General features: G+C 41.3%; 1 protein-coding gene across 10 annotated transcripts in view; it reads right to left on the reverse strand.

The window, feature by feature from the left end:
- Positions 1–3,431: 3,431 nt before the first annotated feature.
- Positions 3,432–20,457, reverse strand: part of SEMA6D (semaphorin 6D) — a 55,720-nt gene continuing 38,694 nt past the window's right edge. For 2 of the 10 annotated variants that reach the window (XM_055320084.1, XM_055320083.1), the window contains exons 2-19: positions 17,902–18,065; positions 17,394–17,505; positions 16,764–16,824; positions 16,591–16,653; positions 16,380–16,481; positions 16,066–16,156; positions 15,313–15,432; positions 14,552–14,640; positions 13,629–13,846; positions 13,388–13,519; positions 12,927–13,082; positions 12,669–12,842; positions 11,736–11,876; positions 11,563–11,640; positions 10,993–11,093; positions 10,573–10,629; positions 8,912–9,079; positions 3,432–7,137 (exon numbers count right to left, since the gene is read on the reverse strand). In XM_055320084.1, the coding sequence (XP_055176059.1) occupies positions 5,849–7,137; positions 8,912–9,079; positions 10,573–10,629; positions 10,993–11,093; positions 11,563–11,640; positions 11,736–11,876; positions 12,669–12,842; positions 12,927–13,082; positions 13,388–13,519; positions 13,629–13,846; positions 14,552–14,640; positions 15,313–15,432; positions 16,066–16,156; positions 16,380–16,481; positions 16,591–16,653; positions 16,764–16,824; positions 17,394–17,505; positions 17,902–18,010 (3,261 nt within the window). In that variant the 5' untranslated portion in view covers positions 18,011–18,065 and the 3' untranslated portion in view covers positions 3,432–5,848. The remainder of the gene's footprint in view (positions 7,138–8,911; positions 9,080–10,572; positions 10,630–10,992; positions 11,094–11,562; positions 11,641–11,735; positions 11,877–12,668; positions 12,843–12,926; positions 13,083–13,387; positions 13,520–13,628; positions 13,847–14,551; positions 14,641–15,312; positions 15,433–16,065; positions 16,157–16,379; positions 16,482–16,590; positions 16,654–16,763; positions 16,825–17,393; positions 17,506–17,901; positions 18,066–20,457) is intronic. The other 8 variants (XM_055320087.1, XM_055320085.1, XM_055320089.1 and 5 more) reach the window with 8 other exon arrangements.

Raw genomic sequence — 20,457 nt, forward strand, 5'->3', positions numbered from 1 at the left:
CAAAAGCAAACCCATATCCTTTAACTAGATCTGTAATTGGGTGATCAACTGTGAGCCCAGCTCACTGTGAAGCACAGGGGTAGATATACAAAATGCATATACAAAATGTGTCTTATCTTTTAACCAGAGTCCAATACTCCTTGGAATTGCTATATTTCAGCAGGCTGACCTCTAATAGCTGTGGCAATAACAGCAGTGGCTTTCTGGACCAGTGCTGTCCAAAAGTAGTATCTCAGGGGCATTGGCTATATTCCAGGTGCTCAGAAGCCATATATTGGATACTCATAGATACCATACTGGATAGCATATATACAGAACATCTCCACCAGCACAGAAACTTCCACTGGGCTGGGTTGCTTGACACTGACAAACCTTTCCTCTCACTAGTATACTAACTAGCCTCAAGTCCATATTTACAGTAGTGTCTTGTGGGTCCATCTCATGCAAATGAAGAAAAGTCCTAAGCAACAGTGATATTTAACAAATGCCATGTTTTCATTGTTTCCTTCACCTAGCATAAGAGGCTAAGATAAACCAAAGGGCATGTTACAAGGAGATTTATCAACCAGTAATCAATACCTAATTTTAAAAAGAATTATACTATGGGCCGGGGTCTAGAAATATTCGATTTTCTTTTATATGTGAATTCCAATTGATTCATGGTCTGAATATGCCAGATTTGACCACCCCCCACCCCATCCTCTCACCTCCCCCATTTTTTTGTGAATTAAACATTGATTTTATTATAGGTCCATTTCCTTCTTGTTTATGGTATCTCATCTATTTGATAAAGAATGCAACATTGGCAGAGATTTAAGTATTTTGCATGTTATATATGCAAAAAGGGTATACAACCAATATAGACCCAAGCTGAATGGCTTAAAGTGCATTGTTTATCATGCCTTATTTTATTGCTAATCTCACATATATCTCACATCTAACAGGGAACAAGCCTCACACACCCATAAAAAGCCTACAAACTAAGCTATTGAAAGAGTAATATTTAAGCATAGCATTCATAAAATACGGAATGGAATTATAGAGTTGACAGATACCATAGAACTGTCAACAAAACGGATGCTGAGCCATCTCTTTTCAAAAATGAGAAAACTAAAATCCAGAGAAGTATAGTGCCACAAAGTTATTTGCTGAGTGATGGAGTCTGGATTAGAACCCAGCTCCTGCTTGTGGAGCCACGGCTATTTTGGACACTTCCTTTGTTTGCTCAGATGAAGAAGATGAGCTGGGAGGGGAAGGCAGAAAAATGGACACTCTCAGACGGTGGGAAGTGAAGCATCTTGGTGCCTGGCGAGCACCTAGGCCATGAAAGGCCCACTATGTTGGATGAGAGACACTCTTTCTTCTTAGCCTACATAGGCATCTAAAGTACTCCAGGCTTCAAAATTGCCATTTCCCAAAGTAACCTAAATGCCAATCAATGAGACTTCTGGAACGAGAGTACAGGTGGTCTGTCCTGGTTAATATATTTTTTGAGTGTGCCTTTACGATGTCTTCCTTATGGAAAGCTCCAAGTTCTCTGACCCCACTTCTCTCAAATGGCCTCTAAACATTTATCTTGAGGATTCACAGATGTGGTCTTGGGGGTCTGTAAATCCCCTGAAAAGGAAAATGAAATTCAGCTTCCAGTCTGTATCATTCACTAAGTTATCAAAGATGATTGAAAAAAAGCCAAGAAAGATCTGCTATAAAGAGAGAAGAGAAAGAAGCACTTTTTTATTTATATTTTGAGAGAGAGAGAGAGCAAGAGAGAGAGCAGGAGTAGGGGAGGAGCAGTGGGAAAGTGAGAAGCAGACTCCCCACTGAGCAGGGACCCTGATGGAGGGCTTGATCCCAGGACCCTGGGATCATGACCTGAGCCAAAGGCAGACACTTAACCAACTGGCCACCCCAGGTGCCCCACTTTTTAGAGGAAAGAAAATTACTAAACCCAGGAAAACTGGCATGATGAACATAAGGTATAGGAAACACCAATTTAAAAGAAATAGGTAATGAAATTCAAAGAGAAATCAATGGTTAGGAAGCCCAGGAAGAAACAAGGTTGAAGATACAGTTCCTTTTATTGTCTTACTTCATTTTTTTTAAAGATTTTATTTATTTATTCATGATAGTCACAGAGAGAGGAGAGAGAGAGAGAGGCAGAGACACAGGCAGAGGGAGAAGCAGGCTCCATGCACCGGGAGCCCGACGTGGGATTCGATCCCGGGTCTCCAGGATCGCGCCCTGGGCCAAAGGCAGGCGCTAAACCGCTGCGCCACCCAGGGGTCCCTTACTTCATTTGTGAATCCCCAAGAGTTATAAATCAACTTCTGCAAGTCAGCGGGATGGGTGAAAACCTTCCACCCTCTTCTCCAGCAACACAAAAGGGTACAGGCTGACTCGGATTTCCTGCACTGATGGGTGGTGGGGCAGGGCTCGGAGTGCCAAGTCGGGCTCCATGGCCTGTGGCATCGCCTCGCTGCCTACCAGTTGTAGTGGTGGTAGCTATAAAGAGGGGCAAATTGCCTCCCACATTTCTTTTCCTCTCAGGAGAGGATCCTTGCAAACCATCCCTCACATCTACATCGATAAGAGTATGCCGTGATAGCAATGAAAAAGGACTCCTGAACACCACTGAGCTAACACTGAAATACAGCATTCTAATTAGATGACGCCATGAAGGAGAACCAGGCCCCAGACAGGAATAGACAAAAAGCTCCTACTTTTGCAGAGCTGCTTGCTGGGGTTCTGGGAGAAAACATGGCCAGGGAGGAGGTACACAGGGGCTTGGGTCAGGAGCAGAAGCTGAAGGGAAGAGCACAGAGATTGCTACGGATACCCCCATGGCCTCCCCAGAAGTGTTGTGACCCCTTCAATACCCACAAGATGCAATGACAGCAGCCACCAACTCACCCCATGCCAAAGGCAGGACCAAATGGGATCATAATTTTGTTTTCCATTTCCATATTTGGGGAAGGTATCTCAATATAGTCTATTCAATTACAACAGTGGAATTGAGAAATGCCATTTACCAAATTGCAAGAAACGTTCACAGGAACCTGGTTTGTCAGCTGTAACTCTGGACTAAAATGACATCAAAGTTTTCATGTGGGAATACAAATCATGCATTCTAAAAAATGCCTGCTGAACTAGAAGGGTGGACAAGGCGAGTCGCGGGTACGTCTGCCTGAAGCACTTGCCCGCTAATGCGGGCACAGTCCATCTGGCTTTCTGACTCGTTTCTCAGTTTCTCGAGGCTTCTATCAGTATTAGCTCTCCAAGAAGAGAATGGTGGTGGAACCATGACCAAATAGCAAGTATTCCAGATATGAATATTCTGGTACATTTTAAAAGGAACTCTCAGTGGTGCTGACTGTAAAATATTCTTAAAACATGATAAGCCATAAACCTCTTCAATATCAAGAGGCAGAATATAATGATTTGTATATTTTATTTTGACTTTACATGCGGTGTTAAAAACCCAAAGTACATATTATTTACACATCCACAATACAAGTTTACAAGATATCTATACATGTTAAAGTACTCTATAAAACAGTATAGAGCCACTTCACTTTAGGGTTACTTTTTTATGCCGTACCATTAAAAAAGATACAATCTGTGTTTACCTTTGCACAAATGGATAAAGCATTTAAAAATTAAATTAACAGGATAGAGACTAGATTTTATGTTAGAAATTTCAACATAAATACTGATAGAACTCACATTACAAACTACAAGGCAGCACAATGTTACAAAATGTTATCTGGGTTCACATAGAGTTACTGTTCCATTTTCCGCACGCTGGGATTAATATTGGTAAGGTGAATTCAAACACGTTTGTTGGCGGTGGGCTGAGTAGTGTTTACTGTTGGTTGGTTTAATTTATTATTAATCTGTAATATTTTAGTTGCAAAGCTGAAGTGTTTCAAGAACAGAAGTTCTAGTTTTTGAGCTTCCAGAGATCTCAGGGAATCACGTTCTTTATAAAACAATATTCTCAAAGGAAAAGAATAACTGTATCAGTATTCTACAATCTGTATAAAAATGCTCTGGTCTTCTGCAACCCATCCTCCCCCAAGTAATACATATGGTCAGTGTTATCACAAGAAATCAGTTGAACTTATTTGTCTGACTAAGTCAGGAGCGTTCCTCTGCCTTGATACTTTCTGGATTAGGTTCAATAAACCATGGTGTGGTGTGCAGCATTTTAACTGAAACAGTCATCAGGGTTACACATCATCAACTGTAAGTGGCTTCTGCAAAACTACGAATAAATGACTCTATGGTTTCCGCAGGTGTCACATTACCCGAGAAACCTCATTTGACTTCACATTATCACTGTTTCATCCTTAGGAAAGCAGGAGTGGAATGTTTATCATGGCAAAGGATGTAATGCTGCTATTTGGGTGGATTGTTTTACAATTAATTGTTCTAGGCTGTTTTCACGATTTTTTAAAAGTCTTTTCAGGTGCTGGTTGAAAAACATTTACAACTGGCACTCGGTAAATGATGTGCTATACTGAAAACACTTGACATATTTTAGTACTTCTATCATTCTCATGAATAAGGCACAAAATGCACAGATTCAGGTAAACTCACATGTAATATTTACAGTATATTGTCATTACCTGCATGACTTAGAAGAAAATTCTCATATAACACAACACAGACAGCATGATTGCACCACTGTTCAGTTTTCAGAGACTCTCTCTGTTAGGCCCAATTAGAATTCCTTTCACATTTCCTTCTTTTGTCTTCTGGTTTGTTTTGTTCTTTTCTCTTGGGGGTAGGAGGAGTTAAAGGAGGAGAAATTTTACCACATGGGAGAAACCAAACAACATCAAAATAAAACCTTATTAGTGTGTCCAAGGTTAAATACAGTGAGTCAGGCTTGGATTCACAGTGGACAGGTAAATTTTACTACTGAATACTGGTGGATAAATCAAGGATACCTCTTAACATCTCTATCTCCTTAAGCTGGCAAGACTGTAATAGAAGTTTTAATGAATAGCAGCACAAAATTACTTAGAACTCTTACATTCTGGCATTGGGGAGCATGTAAGTCAAGTTAATCATTTTGATGGTCAAATCAGCCTTGACTTTATTTCTTTTCTCAAAGCTGAACCCAATGGACTGCTGTGGGAAGAAGTTATTGTCTCTTGTTCAGTCATGCTCAATGTAAACAAGTCCATAGCACAAAAAGATGCAATGGGCACCAAAACAAATCTTAGTGGGTAGAGAACACACACACTCACACGCACGCACACATGCGCGCGCACACACACACGCACCACAGTTCATTGGTGGCATGAAAAAAATGCCACACTTGAAAAAAATGCTACAGTTTGAGTCAAAGACTGAATTCTTAGCAAATTGTTTGGTAATCTACAAGTTCGTTTCTTTGAGACATTACCATTGTTTTTTGACATTTGTGCAAGAGGCAAGGTGAATGCATACAATTAAAATGTTCACATTTAATGGGAAGACCACACATAATGGTAGTCTAAGTTGAACCCATTTTCAAGTATTTGCTCACAGATTCTTCTGAGTACTGTATCAGCTCTCTATACTGGTAGGGTAGCCCCTGAGAGCTACGCATCTCTTTAGCTTCAAACAAAAGAAATGGAATGACCAGCACCTTCCTTTGTTTTCGGGCAAGTACACAGAAGCTTTGCTGTAGTAGCTACATGTGGCAAGTTCTGATGTTGCCAAAGCAAGAAAGAGTTTCTTTGGCCACTTGGTTCTCTTAAAATACAAGGGAGTCTCTTGTCTGAAGGTACCCTTACAACATCATCCTCTCAACAACATGGACAGGATAAAGCCACACGGAGAAGAGCACACTTGAGGCCTAGTAAGTGTATTTGTTCAGTGGTCTGACAGATGTGGTTTGAGGAACAAATGAAGGCTTTGGTGGCACATCAGGTTTTAAGGACGGTGTCCTCTTTAGTCCCGTCCTAGGAAGGGTGCCATTACTGGTATAGCTGCTCTGTCTGGAGAGGGAAGGCTGCAGATGAACACTCACTGGTGCTCCCTGAATATAGTCCACCTTTGCCCCAGTGGGGGTGGGCACATACCCACCACGGTTCATACTAGGCTGTCTGGATAACAAAACACCATTTGGTGAGTTTAAGTTTTTAGGCATAGCAGATATAGAGTGCCTCTGGGAGGAATTTTTGTGGTAACCCCTTTGTCTTTCCAGAGAAGTCATTGGGACCCCAGGAGTGGTGGGGACATCCACTCGCTTGGTTGGGCTATTTCTGGGGAGAGTTGAAGGAGGAGAGTATAGGGATGCCTCCCGGTTAGGGACCTTGGGTGGGACCTCAGACATAGGTCCCACAGGATCCAGCATTAGGGTCTGGTGGGCCATCTGGATATCTCCCATGATGGCTTTAGGGTTGCTGTTTGGGTCATTTAGATGCTTCAGGAGATCATTGAGGGTATTTCTGGAATCCACAGAACGCCGGTGATCTCTTTTACTGGATGACTTTGTAAGTGGGTGGTCAATGTTTTGAAGCTTCTTTTCAGCTTTGTGAGCATTGGAGTTTGAGAAAGACGTGTTGTAGTCATGAGTAGCATTAGGAAGAACAATGGCACTGGGGATATGCCCATGACTTAATGGGGAATGGGGTGGTGGACTAGATGGGAAAAACTGTGAGGTTTCTTTCCTTGAAGCCCCATGGCCATGGGCCTTATCTGAGTGGCTCTTCATGGCCTGCAGGGTCTTCTGGTGAAGCACAGGAGTTGACTCAGGCGTGGGGAGAGCAGCCAGTTCGGGAGGTTGGCCTCGATGGTCCATCACCATGGATTTGGTATCTCCATTGGGTGGCAGCTCTTTCCGACTAGTCAGCAGGTTACTGTATAATTTGGGAGAATCGATATTCTGTTGATATTCCTTGACCGGGCTGTCAAAGAGACCATTCAGTTTGGCAAAACTTCCACTGGAGTCTGTGCATGACTGGGCAGATTCTGCATCCTTATGAATCTTTCTGTTTTTCCGAACAAACATGTCACGATAGCAGTATACTGCCACCCCTGCAATGAACGCACCCAAAACAAAAGCGGCAAAGACACAGGTGATGAGGACGTTCATGTGGACCATCTGGTTGGACTCTCCCGATTGGACTTCCCATCGCACACCTGCAACAGACACGTAGGAAAAGGTCTGAGTGGGGTGCTTCTTTCAAACCATATTAGCCGGCAAATGGCTTCCATTGAGCCAATACTGCCTTCACAATGGTCCATATGCTTAGCTTGGAGGGTCAGGGAAACTCTAAGATTCCATCTATATATTTTTCTTTAATCATGATCGGATCCCCAGAGACATACGATTGCTGCAAATGCCAGGATAACTCTGATCTCCCACCGATCCATATGTGTCTTTTTCCCCTTTTCTCTCTTAAGTAGTTATTATGTAACATTCTAAATTTTAAGAGTTTTCTGGTCTAAAAATTAGAGTTAGAAAGCACATATTTTCTAAATGGCCAATTTAGAAATGTTTTGAAATATTCTGTCTTATGATTTTTCTCCTAATTCATGTATCAGGATTACAGGGCAACAGCTGGAATTAGGAACATGTATGGATTGGCATAAAAGTACATTATGCTAAGATAATTATGCTAATATAATTATGCTATCTTCACTACAATAAAGACACATAATTGGTTCACAAACTAAAAGCATAACAATGACCTGCTTGGTGATTGTTAACTACAAATATGGACTTTCTTGTTTGCTTTGATATATTTTTTTCATTCCATCTTGGAGTGAAGTACTCTTGAATTGTTTGCTATGAAAGAGATCCAGATAGTCTAAAGAAGTATAATATGTAGTAGTTAAGCGATATTATCCAACTGTCTTGAGATATTTAAGAAATATTTAAGTTAGACTAGAAGAAGAGTGGATTAGTTTATAGTTAATGGGATTTTTAATGCAACCACAGACATCTAACAGTCAATCAAAGAAATGTTAGTTTAAGAGGTATCCAAGTCTGTTACATGCTATAAGCACAGCTATCCCAGGATAAGGTAAGTCAGTAATTTTGAAGGTTCTGTTGCTTTAGGTTAGTACTAAGGCCTTTGAACATTAGTTGTTTTTAATCAGTGTTTGGGATTATGGAATTCAGTGGCACTGGGAAAGACAAAGAAAAGAAAGTAGAAAGAAATGATATTACTAAAGAAAATAAAACAGAAAGAATGATTATAAAACTGTTTACAATGAAAACATATAAAACTCAAATCAACACATGTAAATCATAAATGACAATGTACTGGCATAAAAACTGATTGGAAACCTGATACCACAGTCTACTAAGCCCTGGAGATTTTTTTTTTTTCCCAGAGTAATATGTCTAATAAGGTAACTCAACAGGCAGCTGTTTTATAACTGCTTCTATCAAGGGCTGGAAACGATAGTTATGGACAAGGGCTCTGTTATGTTTTATTGCTTGTGACATTCAAGCAGCTCGCTAGCACCTTGCATATCCTTTTCATATTACATTTGGAATCAAAGCTAAACAGAAGGCTGGGAAAGGCTCTTAGACAAAACATCTGATACCAAGATATTTGCAATTAATGAGTTATGTGTTTTGATGTTGTTGGGGTGGTCCTGGTAATTATCTGACATTGAGCAGGCTCTCAGCACCTTCCAGCAGAAACCAACACAGACTAGATTGTCTGAGTGGCTGTCTTATCACCTCCCTTTCTTTCACGGCTTTCCACCTCCTTCATCTGTAAAGGAATGCACTCCAATACAAGCAAGGAAACTGGAGTGACCACAACCAGGGGAGGTGGCATGAGCAACAGCAGGGCTGTTCCAGCCCACTTCTAGGAAACCCTACAGCCACCAGCTCCTCACAGGTATCAGGAATCAGGTTTCCACTCAGCGAGAGATGAGTTCCCTGGTGAGGCCTTACCCTTTGGGATACCTGATAAAGGATCAGTAAAATCAGAAGTGTTTGGGTCATCTTGAACTACAAATTTCCGGGAGCTCGTCAGTTTAGGTCTCCAGGTATCAATCACTTTAGGTGTAATTTCTGGGATACTTGCCATTGTGGTAACAGATGATGAAGATACCTCCATGTCTGTGGTGGCAAACAGATTTTTATTAACGTGGATAGTGTTGACAGATTTCTCTGACTGCTCTGTTGCATTTTTAAGTAAAGCTTAAGTCAATTTTATGAGAAAGTCTGTTCGAGGATTTCATAAAAAAAAACAAAAAACAAAAAACAAAAAAACATCCAAAGAGACTACACCAAAACTCTTTCTTGCAAGGGAAAAAGAAAAACTAAAAATTAACCATGAAGACAAATTAAGCAGATTTCAAAATTAGAGACACTCAAAATGCTCCTACCAAAGCTCCTATGGTGAATAATGACCCTCATGGAAAAGGTAATATAAATCCCAAAGACTGACTGCTACTTTCTCCATCTCTTTGTGAGACGGCATTATTCTGTATCCTTTTGTGCAGAGTTTAAAAGCATTTTCGTGGACTGTTGGACACAGTATGTCCTTCACTGAGGAACCTACAGGGTTACTTCATCAGGAAAGACTTGGTTAAATCCTTGTAAGCACTTGGTTTTTGTCCTGATTGAGCTTTACTGAGGACCTCCCGTGCATCTGTGCCTTGAGGCCTCGCACTGTCCACGGTAAAGCACTGAAGCAGGGAGGATCCTTGCCTGTGCCTTTCAAAATGCTCAGGGAATTTCTTCTGAAGAATTAGCAGCAACTCATGCAAAAGAAATGGCATTTATAAGCTGCATAGGGATCTTCTGATATGTAAGATCTGCCATCCTTCTCTCCCTTCTGAGGAACCAAACTGCTGTGAGTTTTAGAAGCAGCAATAGGACCACAAGTGACTTAACCTCTTAGCGTGTATGCTACTCATTTCCACAAAGTAGATTTTCCCTCGGGATGTAAGCATACGGTTTTAGGTTAAAATTCTGGAGACCCCCATCCAGACCGGTGCAATGGTCGCAGATGAAGACCCCAAAAGAGATACAGACAGATGGGCACGGAGAGCCTATGGAACACCTTCATACGCCAGATACCAGCTTCATTCAACGGGAGCCTTTTACACACCACTGAGACCACAACATTCAAAGATTCCCGGGATCACTGCAAACCATTCAAAAAAAGATGTCCAAAATTTAGAAATACACATTTTGGGGAAATGTGTATTTGTTTACTAGGTCGTAGGAAAGGTGAGGAGAGAAGGGGGAAATAATGAAATCCTGCCATCCATTAAGTATAGATGGCCAGAGGGAACATCCACAATGCACAGGGGTGAGAGAGAAGAAAGCTCGGGTGGGCGGGCGTGCAGCTGGAATGCAGTCTATGTGAATCCATTGGGTTTTTCTTACGAGATGTGCCTTGGTCAATGATGAACTGTTAACATGCTACACAGGGGTGGAGTGCTGAGTAAGAAAAAGTCTTTCAGTACCATCAGTGGGATTATGAGTCAAAGCAGAAACATGAAGGGCTGCCAAACTGCGCAAAAGGAGGGGAGAGGGGGCTGAAAATGCTGAACTGAAGGAAAGAAAAGGTTGTTAATTCAAAAAAATTAAAAAAAACTAACCAGATGTTGGACCGCCAAATATTTTGTAATCTGGTGTAGTTGAAGTAGGCAAAATTTCTAAAAGAATTAAAGGAACAAGTAATCAGTAAAAAGTAACCAAAAGAAAGCAAAAATTTATGAATTCCAATTAACTAAAAAAGTCAAAAGAAAAGACTATAAATTAAAAGGTTAACCTACTGGTCAGACTACCTTTCTCTAGATTTTCTACAAAATTGTAAATGGTGAAGGAAAAAAAAAAAAAAAAAGTAAGATTCTCCTCTAACGTATCCCCATGACCAAACAGCTCAGCTTTTGCGAAGTTTAAGTTAAATGCTAGGTGGTATGTGTCCTGAGTCATTAAAAGGCTGATTGTAAAATAATGTTCACGTGCAAATGTGGTCAAAAAGAACTGTCAGAAGGGAAAGGAAGATCCAGTCTTACCATGGCAGTCCCCTAGGTGGGCCGTGTTGCCGTACTCTGTGTCTTGTTCATATCCTCCAGCGCTGTGGTTATGGAAAGCAAAGAAGTCTTCGGTTAACAGCCTTCATAGGGACACAAGTGACAACCAGAGCAGAACCAAGAACACAGATTAGTAAGAATGGGCAGAGAGAAAAAAATGGACATTTCAACACAGCTTGCTAAAAACGAGTATTTCTGTTCAACATCTCTCCCCTAGAATGTTTAAGAGGGGAGAGAGAATTGTTGGTTCTCTCCATTCATTTCCCTTAGGCATTATCCTGTCTACAATCTCCCTTCCTTCTTAATGCTCCAGATTTTTTTTCTTTTCTTTCTTTCTCTCTTTCTTTCTTTCTTTCTTTCTTTCTTTCTTTCTTTCTTTCTTTTTCTTTCTTTCTTTTTTTTACTTCTCCCATAGCTACAAAAAGAAAAGAGGTGAAGAAAAGAACAAAAGTGGTACAACTGGAATTTTTCTAAAATTTCTAGCTTTAGAGACCCCGAGAAGACAGACGCAGCTCTCAGAAGATCTTGGCTAATGTGACAGAGGATACTTACAGCATCCCTGGGGTCACTCTGCCACAGGCCCCCTGGCTTAACCAGCCACAGTATGGGTCCCGAGATGCAACACAAGACCTGTATAAAACCAAACAGAACGGAACTTGGATTTTCTCATTATCAAAAGTCATGATGCTGCAAGACACATGGTAAGGAAAGAAATACCAGCTTACTTCTTACAGGATCCATAACGCTCGCAACGGCTGAGAGGGAGGCGGATGACGCAGCTAGAGAATGCCACGTACACGGCGTGATGGTCTTTATCCAACTGTAAGGAGATGACCCTTCTGTCTTCCTCATTCTCAGCATTGCACCTGTATTTTGGGATACATTTTGAAGCCATATGCTTAATAAGTCGAAATGGACAAGGCAAAGTGGGGTTTGGTTTTGCAATTACTAAGAGCAAAGAGGTCCTGAGAAATATCCTCAGTAGCCAATCAGTTAAGTACATAGTTTGGGAAGTAATAATTCTGCATTTGAACTTCTGCTGCTCTGCACAATTGGCTAATCTTCAGGTTGGACAAAGGGTTTTTTAAAGATATCTTTCTTGTTCTGGTGACCCAAGGAGACTGTGTAAAGACCACTTTAGACTACTGGGAAGAAAAAGGACAGTGTTTCAATGCACTTAAATCTTGCTGTGCTAAATGTTTCTGGATCTCTCTTTAGTCTCCTTTGCTCCATTTCTCTCACCTACTTCTTGTTTTTTTTTTTTTTTTTTTTAAATGGTCTAGTTATCTTTTATATCAGTGGTTGGGAGAATTGTATTGCGTGTATGTGCATACTTGCAACCAACTGTCTGCGGCAGGTAGCAGCCTAAAATAAACCTGCAGGGTATGAGGGGTGGGTGCTAATGTGTTCTCATTGCCCATAGCTGAAAAATGAGGGCTGAATTATTTTTAAACTCATTAACTTTCCACCATCCTAGCCCTGGTGGACTTGGGAAAAACAACAAACTCAGGATTTATTTCACTGAGGGGGGAAAAACCCAAAACACTAATATTGCCAAACCACTGCTAATTTTGGGGGCTAAAAAGACATTACTAGATGAAATACACACAGGAAACTTCTGAGCAGTGCTGAAAAGCATTCTCATAAAATACACCTACTTTGCTTGGTTGTATGCTTCAATCTCTTCCAGTAATACACTGTCATTCAAAGAGAAAGGGCTGGTCTTTGCCAAAACTTTAAGCACCACGCCAGCTTCAGAGCCAACAAAGATGACTGTGTAGTTCTGATGGGGCCCAGCAGTGTGGTCAACAGCGATGGCCGTCAGTCTGTACCTGCCAGAGGAGGTATGTCAAGTCAGAGGCCCACAGGACGAGAAGGCATTAGATGGGAGTGGGCTGCTGCTTCCTGGGTCTTACCTGATCCGAGTCTTTGTGAACCAGGGCTCATCGGCAATGGGTGGTACGGCAGCGTCCATCAGCGGATGGGATTTGATGAATGACAGGGTTTCGTCAGGGAAATCTATGGAGGTTTTATAAGCTTCGGCAAGGCCATGCTTTGCACAACAGCCAGGCCTGAAAGGAAAAGAGTGTGATTTTTCCCCCCCTCAAAAATGTATCTAAGGAGTAAGCGTCTTCTCTGAAAGAAGAGGCCCAGAAAGAAGGGGGCATGAGCCAAACCAGAGGGGGAGCACAATTTCCCTGCACTCAGCAGGTTCTCCCCACGCAGGGCTCTGTGTCCTGGCTCCGTCTGCAGAGCTGCCCAGGGGACCCCTTCCTGGCATGGGAGGCTGGCCCCCCTGCTCTCTGAGGATGGATGCCTCCAGTGACCAGAGGGTTTTGTTAAAGACAATAACCAGTTTCTGTCTTTTTTTCTTTACCTTGGCTTGGGTACTTTGTCTTCAGGGACTGCTGTCCAAACAGAATCTGGGGTTTTCTGTTCTTTAAAGCGTCCTTTGAATACTTTTTCAATGTCATCCATGCTAAATGCACACACTGCAGACCCAGGAATGCTGAAAAGGGGGAAAGCATCAGGAAGACCATCGGGCGACAGTAGGCCCGCTCTCGGGTCCCCTCAGCCAGCACAGGACAGCTCGTGAAGTGCCAGAGATCTGTTCTCACCTGTTGAGCTGTGTGGTAAACACCCCAACCACAGTGGGGATGCCATTGATTTGTATGATGTCCGTAATAGACTGCAGAACATCAAAGTAGAAAAACGAATCTCCAGGGACAGAGCAGTTAAGTCGAGCCTTCAGAAATGAAGTCCAGTGTTTCTCCAGGACCCGCTGCGAGCCACCCATGTCATTTTTACATATGCGGGCCACACGGGAATATACAGCCTGCCCAAGGGACAAAAGCGAAGCCACAGGGTTATGCTCATGGAGGGGGGTAAGGGAAACAAAAAGCTGCTATTTAAGGGAGGGACAAAAGACCGCTAAAGATAGGTCTGGCTCAAAAGAATCTAGCAATCTTCTCTCTAGGGATTTGTACATAGGAATGTAAACTAGATTTACCTGTGAGAAAAGGGCCATTTTCCTGTCCTGCCAAACGAGCTCCCCAAGAAGTGGTGGGGTGAATGCAAACCATCCCCATGCTTTGTCTCATACTGGTAATGAAAGATGTCATCCTTAAACTTGGCATAACAAGGCTGTGATGCTTTAAAATTATATGGGCTTTTACTGAAGCACACAAAATTGAATGGGAGCCACTACTTTCCATCCTGCCTTTTGATGCTGAGAAAGAATAAACTATCAACAGATTTCTAAAGTGTTAAAGAAGCATCCATAGCTCAAGGGTGCCTGTAGAACACTCTCCGTAGTGACAGAAAAAAAATGAAAGCTTCTCAAGGCCCAAGGCTGCTGTTCTCACTCTGGCCATTGTTCAGGTGTTTTCCAGCAATTATTCTCATGATAAGCAACTCACTTCTCTGCACTTGGCCCTAAGTGCACTGAGTGCTAGAAAACACACAAAGAGTATAACCCTACCAAGGCAGCTCGATTCCATGCAATACAAGTCCATAATACAAGTCAAGTGCATATACTTGCCTTGCCTAAATTATTATGTTCTACAGCAATTTCTCGAAAGAAGAAATAGACATAGTTTCCATATTCTATGGCATGAAGAAAATGTGGCTCTGAAAGAAAAATTGAAAACAAGCTGGTTCCTAAAGGGTAATTCAATTAGCACAAGACCCCGGCTGCTAGGCTAGGCATGACTGACAGGTGTAGCAGAGCTCTGTTGAAGCCAGTGAGAACTCCAACACACCAACGAGCTCAAGGAGTCCCAATATGGGTGTGCTGGAGCTTTAAAGAACCCACGGTCTTTCATGTCAGCTAATGGACTGTAAAAAGCCTACAGGAACTGAACTACAGCAAAGGTCTTTGTTTCAACAGATTTATTCATTAACCTATTTAACTAGGGAAGAAAACTTCCTATACTGAGAATAAAAAAATCTTGGTATCTAGACTCTAAAGGACAAAATGGCTCTAATCAACTCTCGCTATTAACCCTGCAGGATTGGGGTAGATGGGCATGGGCAAGGAACATTATGTGCATTTAGATGTAGGCGAATTGGCACACGGAAATGAGATCTCTCTTTCTGGGGGTCAACCAGGATAAAATTGTAGAGGAATCTACTTTCCTGACATGGCGGCTAATCTCCTCTTTCCAATGTCAAAGCAACTTGTTCTTGCTCTAAATAAACAATATAAAGTCATGCACTGAACCTCCTGATGCCATGGCTCCTGTTCCCACTTGGCCATCCCAACCCCCTTGGTGATCCCACAACACTGCTTTTCGAAGGTACCTTTTATCCATTTGGAATCATATTTTATTGTACGAAGGGCAGATCCATCACCCATGCTTCGATAAATAACAGCATCACTGGCCAAGAAGTCAGCCACTGTGGCAGAATATAGCTTCCCATCTGAAACCAGAGTTATAATTTGGGTAAAATAACCATAATTATCTTGTAGTGTGTTATCCCATGTAGTGTGTTATACCCTTTGGAGTGCTTTCACCTGTTATCCCTTTTTATGCAAATAGGCCTAGACCTGAGGCTAATAATCAACCTGTGACAGGTTGCCCCATGGTATTACCTAATTTCACAGATTAAGGATCTAAGTATCAAAAAGTTAAGCAACTTATTCAGGGTCATTGACCTCATTAACAGCAGAGTGAAGTGTCAGAACACTTATGCTCACTTTTATTTTATTTTTTTAAGATTTTATTTATTTATTCATGAGAGACACAGGGAGAGAGAGGCAGAGACACAGGCAGAAGGAGAAGGCTCCTTGCAGGAAGCCTGATGTGGGACTTGATCCCGGATCCCAGGATCATACCCTGAGACAAAGGCAGATGCTCAACCGCTGAGCTACCCAGGCGTCCCTTACGCTCACTTTTAAATCCTCATTTTGGAAATCTTTTTTTCATAGCTCCTGGACTTCGAAACACCTATATCAAGGTAGCTACCCTAGTTATGAGCTTTTTTCTTTCTTTAAATTCCTTTTTACCTTCAATGTCATTAGTCATTTATATTCATTACACTAAAGGATCTTACCAGCAAAAAGGGCAACATTGGTTTGTCTGGCATCAAATGGGCATCTTGCCAGGCCACTAATTTCCTCTCCATCATACTCTAAGGTATTCAACTATAAAAGAAAAATAAATAGCTGGTGTCACATCTGTTCAATGTACCTGTTTGAAGGCAATACTGCTTTATTTGTACTGAAATTCTATTTGAAGAATTTTGTCTTTATTCTTCCATAGCATTAGGGATAAATGGGTTATAGCAGAAAGGATTCAACTCTAACAGCATGGAAGCGAAGAAAAAAAAGTTGATAAAAAAAAGCACACCATATGAAATATACTCACCCTATAGTATCTGCACATGGGATTGAATGCATTGGTACCACACACAAAAACCATCTCATCATTTCTTGGGACAAATACTTTAATAAAGTTGTGGCATTCATCCTAAAGAAAGTAATAATTAAACTACTATTAGACATTCCATATGCTGACATTGTGAGAGGAAGCCCACATAAAGACTAACTCTGGCAGAGAACTCGTCTGTTTTACTTACTTTATGTTTGCCCTTCATAGCACAGTTTTCTCGGTCCTGTTGTCTTGACCGCCATGTCAGTTTCTGTATTAATCAAGCAAAACCAAAGTTCAATGTTTTAACTGAAAATTTTTGGAGGGGAGGGAGACATTATTCGAATTCCAAGGGAATGCAAATAAGTTTCATTTGCTCACCTTGCTTGGTATTACTTCTGTTTTGGGGACTTCATTTAAGTTTACTGTATAAACTTGATCCCTGTTGGAAACAAGGCAATAAGTCACATCATATGAATGCATAAAAATGTTAAGCTGCTTCTTCCTATTTTATTTTTACAGATTTGCCTCTATTGTATTTTGGAGATCATTTGGATTTTTCTCTGTCTCCAACAAAGTCAACAAAGAGTACTTTTTCATTAGTGAGACGCTTTTTATCCATCACTGTAGTTATTAGGGAGCAAGGAAAGCTCTTCTCTTCAGGCATGGGTCAAACTGCTACTTGGTATTAGCATAGGCATACTTCTAATATTTGCTCGAATAATTCTAAGTTAAAAAAAGAATAAAGAAAGATTTTTTTCCCCTCTGCTGCTTTAGGAATAAAGAATGGTGTATGATTTCTTGATGGCAGTAATAAAATAGCACCGCTAAAGGCTTTAGCTCTGTATTTTGTTCGTGGTACACAACACTGACTCTTCTCGGTGAATATTTTTGGCTACTTGCAATTTTTGATCACAATCACATATTAGTTTTTCATGAACTAGACACATTAATGCAAGCACCACAAGAGAAAAGAATTTTAATCTAATAAACCAACGAGAGGAAAATTACCTGCCAGCAATATAAAGTGTGTCTCGAATTTTCAACATCAGCTGAAAGTCCAGCCTGTGCTGGGATTCATTGCCTGAAGGGCGTCCTCTAAAAACCGGATATTGCCTTGAATCTGCAAGTAAAAATGGGCTAAACCATCAGTCAGGATTATGGAGCTGAAGAATCAATATACAGCATTGATTAGCTGTATATACTAGTTGTAGAAGGGTTTTAACTAAATTCCTCTCTTAAGGTCCTGAATATAAATGAATAAAAGACAGTGAACGTTAGCAAATGGTCTTTTTCTTTTTACCAGAAAATATATAACCTGTACATGGGTTGCTTGAGAAAAGCAACCAACAAAGCTGTCCCATTTTCTCCAAACACTAAGCAATGACTCTGGATCAATTAATATGCAAAACAGTCTTAAGACATATAAAAAACTCTTTCTAAAAAGCGACACACTTAGAGAATCAAAACCAAAAAAGCTCCCTTCTCAGAAAAGAAGCATGTTCTTTAGATTACTTACAGTGATAATCAACAGTATTGAGGGGTTCATCATCTTCAGGAAAGCTGACTGCCCTCAGCTGGGAAATCATCAGGAGCAGCATGTAGGCACAAAGCAGGAAGAACCTCATGGTGGGGCCAAGATGAAGTCAGAGCAGCCCCTCCTCAGAAGTCCCACTTAGCTACCTGAAAAACAGAGACAATTTGGGGAGATCTCTAGTGTGATAAAACTTTCTCATCTGTAAGTGGTTCAATTTTCACCATGAGCTCTCTCCAGTGCCCCTCTCCCACCAGGAGCCCTGGCAGCAGGTGGGGGTGAGGTAGCTCTCAAAACAGGCAAGACACGGCAACGTGCCAGGCCTGATTAAAGCATCTGGTGAGCATATTGAAGTTTTAGGCACATTTGCAAGAGTTTTTGAGGTAACTATGTATGTCATCACAGCAAGATCACCAGAACCACAAACAGAAACGCTGGCTGCTGACTTGGCAAGAAGATGGGCTAAGTTGGGATTAGAATTTTAATTAAACTCCAATCTGCTTCCCTTCCCCCAGCCTGAAATACATCCAGTACAGCTTGTCTCTGCACCGTCCATCCCCAGCACCCCCCCACCCCTGCCATAAAATGGCCAAGCTGTCTTGCAAAGATCCAGGGAGCTGATGGTCCTGTCGCCCCTCATCAGATCTTTGCTAAAGGTGTTGCCAAATTCCCAGCATTACTCAAGCCTGAGCCCTAAATTCTTAAGTAGAACAGTTCTTTTAGCTTACTAAGACAAACATGGAAGCAAGGACATGAATGACACTGAATTAGGGTGAAAGAGAATTAAAAGAAATGAAATGATTTCACGATCTATCAATTAAGCAGGACAGAACTAAAGCAGCACAGCTGACACCAGACCACTAGGGAAGTCTACCTTTTTACATAAAACCATTTGGACACAAACCAATACTCTAAGTATGCCTGTCCTCTTAGCTTTATTGAACTTTAAAACCATAGGGATCCTTAGGGACCATCTAGTCCAGCCCCCTCATTTTTCAGATGAGAAAACCATGGGCTGGAAAAATTAAGGGACTTAATGAATTTCAGGGAGCTATTTAGAACATGATCAGGGTACAGACTCACATCACCTGAGTCTCCATCCATGCTCTTTTCATCAACTTAAATGATGAAATTAAGTGACTTTTTTTGTTCAAAAATATAGCATTACAAAACATCTTTTTGAGCTAATGAATATATCCATTATCTTTATTGAAGTTTCACAGGTGTATGCAAATGTTAGATTTTTATCAAACTGTACATTTACAACGTGAAATATATTGTATGTCACCATCTCTTCAAAGCCCAAAGCATTAATTGCATAATATTATCTCTCAAAAATTAAAAAAAACCCTTCAGCTGTTATTACTTTATTAAAAAAGAAAATTAGGGCTCTGCTGGGCCAATGGGATGGCTGTTTTGAAACTGTAAATGCCCTACTGTGTAACAATACTACCCTGTCCTTGGTCATATGGTCACTTACAGGTACTATACTGAACAGTTATAGCATTTAGCTTTATCTCCAGCCTCATCTACCTAAGAACTTTGGGAGATATCATGAGAATCACTTCAAATTCTGGGTGAGTCCAACAACTCAACTGGGTACTTACTGTGCCTCTTTTATCTTCTCAATGTTAAACACACAGATGCACAGGCATGTGAGCTATGCAAGGCTTTCAATGTTTGTCTTTCTAACTAAATAGAAGCCATGTACATGTGAGTGTTTGAATCCTAGCTTTGCAAAAGAGAGAACGATATTGCAGTATAGTTTTTCCTAATGAAGAATTAATCCAACAGTAAGTTAACACATCAAAAATGGCCCGCAAAAAGCATGGTGGAGTGGGACCTGTGGCAGCATCATTTTGTACTTAAGTCAAAAGAGTGTGGATGTTGGCAGTAGTCTAACTTAGGCTTGGTTGGAACTCCACAATTACTAGCTGATTGATCTGAGGAAGCTTCTTCCATCTCTCTGAACATTCATTTCCTCATTTATAATATGGAGATAATACTACATTATTCACTGGGTGAAAAGGAAGTAAATGTCCGGCTCCTATAAATTCTGAGCAAAGTTAGTCCTCCTCACCCACTCCTTACTGAACACCATGCACATGACCTTGACCTGAAGAATTTGGACAGAGTCTGGGAAAAAGATGCCCTAAAGTATTAAAGCTATTTGGCCATTTTTCCCCAGAGAGTTATTCTAAAATACAAAAGGATTATGAGGTATCTGGATGGCTCAGTCAGTAAAGCATCTGCCTTTGGCTTGGGTCCTGATCCCAGGGTCCTGGGATAGAAGCCTGTGTCGGATTGCCTGCTCACCAGGAACCCTTGCTTCTCCCTCTGCCCCTCTCCCTGCTTGTGCTCTCACCCTCTCAAATAAATAAATAAAAGGGATACTTGGGTGGTTCAGTGGTTGAGCGTCTGCCTTCAGTTCAGGGCATGATCCTGGAGTCCCTGGATCGAGTTCCACGTTGGGCTCCCTGCATAGAGCCTGCTTCTCCCTCTGCCTGTGTCTGCCTCTCTGTCTCTCATGAATAAATAAAT

The sequence above is a fragment of the Nyctereutes procyonoides genome, unplaced genomic scaffold (assembly GCF_905146905.1).
Source record: "Nyctereutes procyonoides isolate TBG_1078 unplaced genomic scaffold, NYPRO_anot_genome, whole genome shotgun sequence".
NCBI lineage: Eukaryota > Metazoa > Chordata > Mammalia > Carnivora > Canidae > Nyctereutes > Nyctereutes procyonoides.